The sequence below is a fragment of the Orbicella franksi genome, chromosome 4 (genome assembly GCF_964199315.1).
Source record: "Orbicella franksi chromosome 4, jaOrbFran1.1, whole genome shotgun sequence".
In the NCBI taxonomy this organism is placed as follows: Eukaryota; Metazoa; Cnidaria; class Anthozoa; order Scleractinia; family Merulinidae; genus Orbicella; species Orbicella franksi.
This window is the reverse complement of record NC_138148.1, coordinates 10,106,641-10,111,200: the sequence shown is the minus strand read 5'-3', so window position 1 is coordinate 10,111,200 and position 4,560 is coordinate 10,106,641. Positions and strand designations below refer to the sequence as shown.

Genomic DNA, 4,560 nt, shown 5'->3' with positions numbered 1-4,560 from the left:
GGTCTCGGCGGCGAGAAGAATAGCGGTCAATATCACGCCGTATTTTTTGAAGATCTCTTTGACCCTTTCCAAGAGAGGCCGCCCCCTTTCCCTTTCCGCGATCTGAGTTTGCAAACGCGCGATCTCCTCGTTTATTTCTGCCACTCTGCCTTCTGCGGCTTCTTTTTCGGAGGGCGAGGCATTCTCATCTTGGATGATTGCCTGGTCTTCCTCGTTTTGGCGCTGCAGCTCGCTTTCCTGCTCTTTCAGTTCGTCCAAAGTTTTTGTTTGGTTGTACCTTTCTTCCAAGGCGTTTGTTTCACTTTCTTTTTCAGCGAGGCTGGCCCTGAGTCTGTCAACCTTGGCTTGTTCCTTTTCTCTGTTTTTTGCTTGTTTTGCAAGCGAGTCCAAAGCTTTTTTCTTTTTTTCAAGATCGGTTTGATAGTTCTTTTTCATTTCTTTGAGCCTACGCAGATCTGCTTCACTTTCAAGGTTCGAACCTTGTTCATCCTGAATGGAATCGATCTTAGCGTCGGTTTGCTGTATTTTACTTCTCAGAACTTCCACTTCTCTCTTTTCTTTTTCTCTTTGCGCAGATAATTTTTCCGCCTGTTGAAGTTGTTTTTCAGCATCTTTCAGTCTTTGGCGTTGTTCTCTGATTGTATCTCGGTCTTCTTTTATTATTTCACTTGACTCCGGCCCAAGTTCATTTTTGAATCTTTCCATAAAACTTTTCATTAAGCCTGACTCGTCTTCTTTCAGAATCTTGTACTCGATATTTTTGGGCCCCTGCGCCACGGCAACAATTTTTCCCTCAAATTTTCCAGTGCCTCTTCTGATTCTGAGTTTTTCAAAGTTCGCTTTATCGAATTTGTCTTTTATCATATCAACAGCTTTTTTGAGTTTTTGCCGCAAATTGCTTTCTTTTTGAAGATCACTGATTGAAGATGTTCTTCCAAGCAAAGGGGTTTCTTCCTGATAAGAAGTGTCAGGAAGGCCGGACTGCTCGTGAGGAAAAGTACTCATTTCCGTTTGTTCGCCCCCGTGGTAGGGGTCGCCAGGTTGGTAGGGAGTGGACGCCGCGCCTGGCTGAAAAGGTTGGGTTCTGTTGACCTCTTGTCCGTCATCAGAATCATCGTGGTCAAGCCGATTGTCAAGGTCCGGGTCTTCGTAACCAAATTCGCTACCACCTTCCGCCATAGCAATATATATAAGCCTATTATTATTTTTCAAATTAGAAGTAATCGCCGGTGTGTTATACAATGTCAGTTCCAGAGTACCTTCGCGCAACGTACAGCAAAAAAACATTACACGGCATGCAGGCCGAGCGCGCGGTCAAGCGGCCCACCTTTTACCGCACTGAAGCCAACCCCGGAGACACGCTGTATGTTTCAGTGCCAAAGCTGAACGTGAACGAGGTTCTGGTGCCGGGCTCGCTTGCGCTTGTCTTTGACATCGACCTTTCTGGAGGGCACGCAAACAACTTCCTTGTCCAGAACGTCACGCGGGCGCTCGTTGACAGGCTGCACGTGAAGTTTGGAGGCGAAACCCTGCAAGACACGGTCGGCTACGGCATCTACAAAATCTTTGATGATCTTTTCCTTTCACAGGAAGAGCGAGACAGCAGGATTCTCGAAGGGATTCAGAGCGAGGATCTGTGCAAGATCCGCTCAAACGCGGGAGACAAGAAAACCTCTGGCGTCGACGCCGAAGAAAAGCTGAACGAGGTATACGGGAAAAAGTACCGGATCAGGCTTGACCATCAGATCCTTACTGATCACGGCGTTTTCTACCCCCAGGCCCTTTACAACGACCTCAAGTTCGAAGTAACCCTTGCTGGAGCTGAACATGTGGTCAAAGGCTCTGATGCAACTCAGCTAAAATACAAGCTGACGAACATCCATCTCGAGTACGAAATGATCCGCAGCAAGACTCTGGCAGAAGAGGCGTACAGCGTTTACTCCAGCGGAAAAGAGTTCGCCTATGACCACGTGATGCGTTCCAAAGTGGTGGAATTCGAAAAAGACTCCAACACGAGGAAGAACATCAAAATCGACGCCCAAAAAAGGTCGATGAAAGCCCTCCTGCTACTTTTCATAGAGCCGTACGCTAATGGCGCCAGAGATTCAGAAAAATACGTCTTCCCGGATCTGACGAAAGTCAGCGTCACGATCAACGGCTCGCCCAACATGATTTACAACGACGGCGTCGAAAGCAAGGACATGTGGGAAGAGGCCCAACGCTTCTTCGTGAAGGAAAAAAATAAAACCGAGCACATGGATGCGACAAAGTTTTACACTGGAGATAATTTCGGGCTTCTGATTGATATGCGCACCATGGCGGACCAAGAAATACACGGAAGCGGCAGGCGCATTGTGAACAGTACAGACGGCGTCCAGCTGGAAATCGAGAGGAAAGCATTCTCAGCCGACTTGAACTGCCACGTATTCGTCATCGCCGACTACCAGTTGAATGTTATGGACAGACAGAAGGAATCAATACAGTATTGAATATAACATGGACCCGAGCAAGATACCCTTCAACGCTCTCATCGTGGGGCCGACTAATTCTGGCAAATCGAGGTTCGTGGTGGACCAGCTCTACGGCCCTTTCCGCGGAAAGTTCGACTACATCGTGCTCATCTGCCCGACGTTCACGCACAACAAGACCTACCACCGGCTTGGCGACAACGATCCGAGAATGGATGTGATAGTCTGCGAGCAGCACGACGTGGAAAGGTGGTTGAAGCTCGTGAGATGGCTTTTGGCGGGCACGAACACGCTCATAATCCTCGACGACTGCGCGGCTTCCAAAGACGTGAAAGGGCGCACAGGCGAGCTGGTGAATCTCGCCTTTTCTGCACGACATATGGGCATCAGCGTGTGGGCTCTGACACAGAAGTTGACCGGAATAACATCTTCCTTCCGGGAGAACGTGGCGGCGATCGTCCTCTTTTACAGCCCCTCGGCCAGGACCACGAAAGCCATCTTCGAGGATTACGCCGGCCAGCTCTCCCCGGATGAGTACAAAGGTCTGGTTTCAAAGCTGAAAGAGCGAAAGTTCTCTTATCTTGTGTTCTCGCTTCGCCACCCCTACGGGGTAAAGTTATTTGAATAAAAAAAATGCAAGCTGTATATAGCCTTGCACAATGGCTGGAGAAGACGCCGCGTTAGCAGAAGTTATGAACCTTCTTCAAACCGAGCCCGAGCCGTCGAGTGGTCCCGCAGGTAACCTTGTTCCAACCGCCCCCGGACCCAACATTCCCGCTCTTCGCGAGCAGCTGGCCGTGCTAGTGTCCACAGGCAAAGCCAAAGAGGCTATCGGAGAGCAGCTTACCCACGAGCAGGTGAAGCGCCTGAGCGACAAAGATGTCGAGAAATTCATCAAACGCTACGAGACGTACGTGGGCTCGAAGACAACGGAAAGCCTGATCGACAGCTTCATTTTTCTTGCAACCAAAGTGGTCGGAATGACCGTCAATATCAAAGACATCGCCGCTTATCAGAAAGAGCTCAGAAACGACTACATCTTGAACAAAGAGCTCTCCAATCTGGCCGGCAACCTTTCTTTGAAGTGCGGCCGGTTTCTTGCCGCGGCCAACGCGGCGCTGATCACCACAAAACATATTGATTTTTGTTCACAGTTGCCCGTGCAGAGCCACCCTTCTCGTGATGAAAACGGCTACCCGCTTGAGGGCGTTGATGGAGTACCTGGCTCAGCAACTGCAGAATAAATGGTCACCATTCATCAACAAATGCTGAGATCTTGCTGACAATTTGTTAACAATTAAACTTTTTTCATTTGCTTATAATACGGTTCGCTTCAATGTCAACTGAACAATCCGAGAGCGCGCCTGCCGCCGTCACTGCGCCTCAGGTAGAGACCAAGACAGCGCCTGCCGCCGATGTCACAGGGCAAGCGCCGACTCCGACTGCAACCACGCAGCGCGTAAAAAACCCCAAGCGCGTGGCCGCCGGAAAAATGGTTGCCGAAAGAACGCGGCTGGCCCGGGAAGAACAGAAGAAATCGGCTGAGGCTTATCACGCGGAAAAGGAAGCGAAAAAAGCCGCCACAGCGGCCCCTGAGGCAGCCCCGACTACAGAAGGTGAAAGCCCAAAGAGCGGCGGCCTTTTTGGCCTCAGCACCAACCAATGGATTGGTATTGGCGGCATTGGCACTTCCCTACTCGTGTCTTATTACACACGTGAAGAGCTCAAGGCAATGGCCAAGTACGTGTCCGACAAATTCAAGCCCGTGTTCGGCATATTCACAACGTCGGAGCCCGCGCCTGAGCCCGCGCCTGAGCCCTCGAGTGTCGAGCCAGAACCTGCTCGCGCGACACGGTCAAGAGTATTAAAAAAAAATGCTTTTAACGTTTGCAAGTGATTTAAATCACGATGCCGAGCCTTGCGCAGGTTCTCATCCATACAGCAGCAATCGGAGGGATTACGCTTTTTTGGGCCGATTTCACCTTCAAGACTTGAAGATGGTGATACGTCTTACCGACGAAATGCTTGTTGAAGAGGGAGAAAGGCGGAGAAAAATGAAACAAGAGGTCAGGCGAGAAATTGAAATAGAAGA

At 49.9% G+C, this 4,560-nt stretch overlaps 1 protein-coding gene across 1 annotated transcript; it reads left to right on the top strand.

Annotated features, from left to right (window-relative positions):
* Positions 1 to 1,226: 1,226 nt before the first annotated feature.
* Positions 1,227 to 2,491, top strand: LOC145483360 (uncharacterized). Its single transcript, XM_081461863.1, has one exon. The coding sequence runs from the start codon at positions 1,242 to 1,244 to the stop codon at positions 2,487 to 2,489; it is 1,248 nt and encodes a 415-aa protein (XP_081317989.1). The 5' UTR covers positions 1,227 to 1,241; the 3' UTR covers positions 2,490 to 2,491.
* Positions 2,492 to 4,560: the final 2,069 nt, after the last annotated feature.

What these genes read in the sequence shown, in the direction of transcription:
- LOC145483360 (XM_081461863.1), top strand. Translation starts at nt 1,242, where the DNA reads ATGTCAGTTCCAGAGTACCTTCGCGCAACGTACAGCAAAAAAACATTA.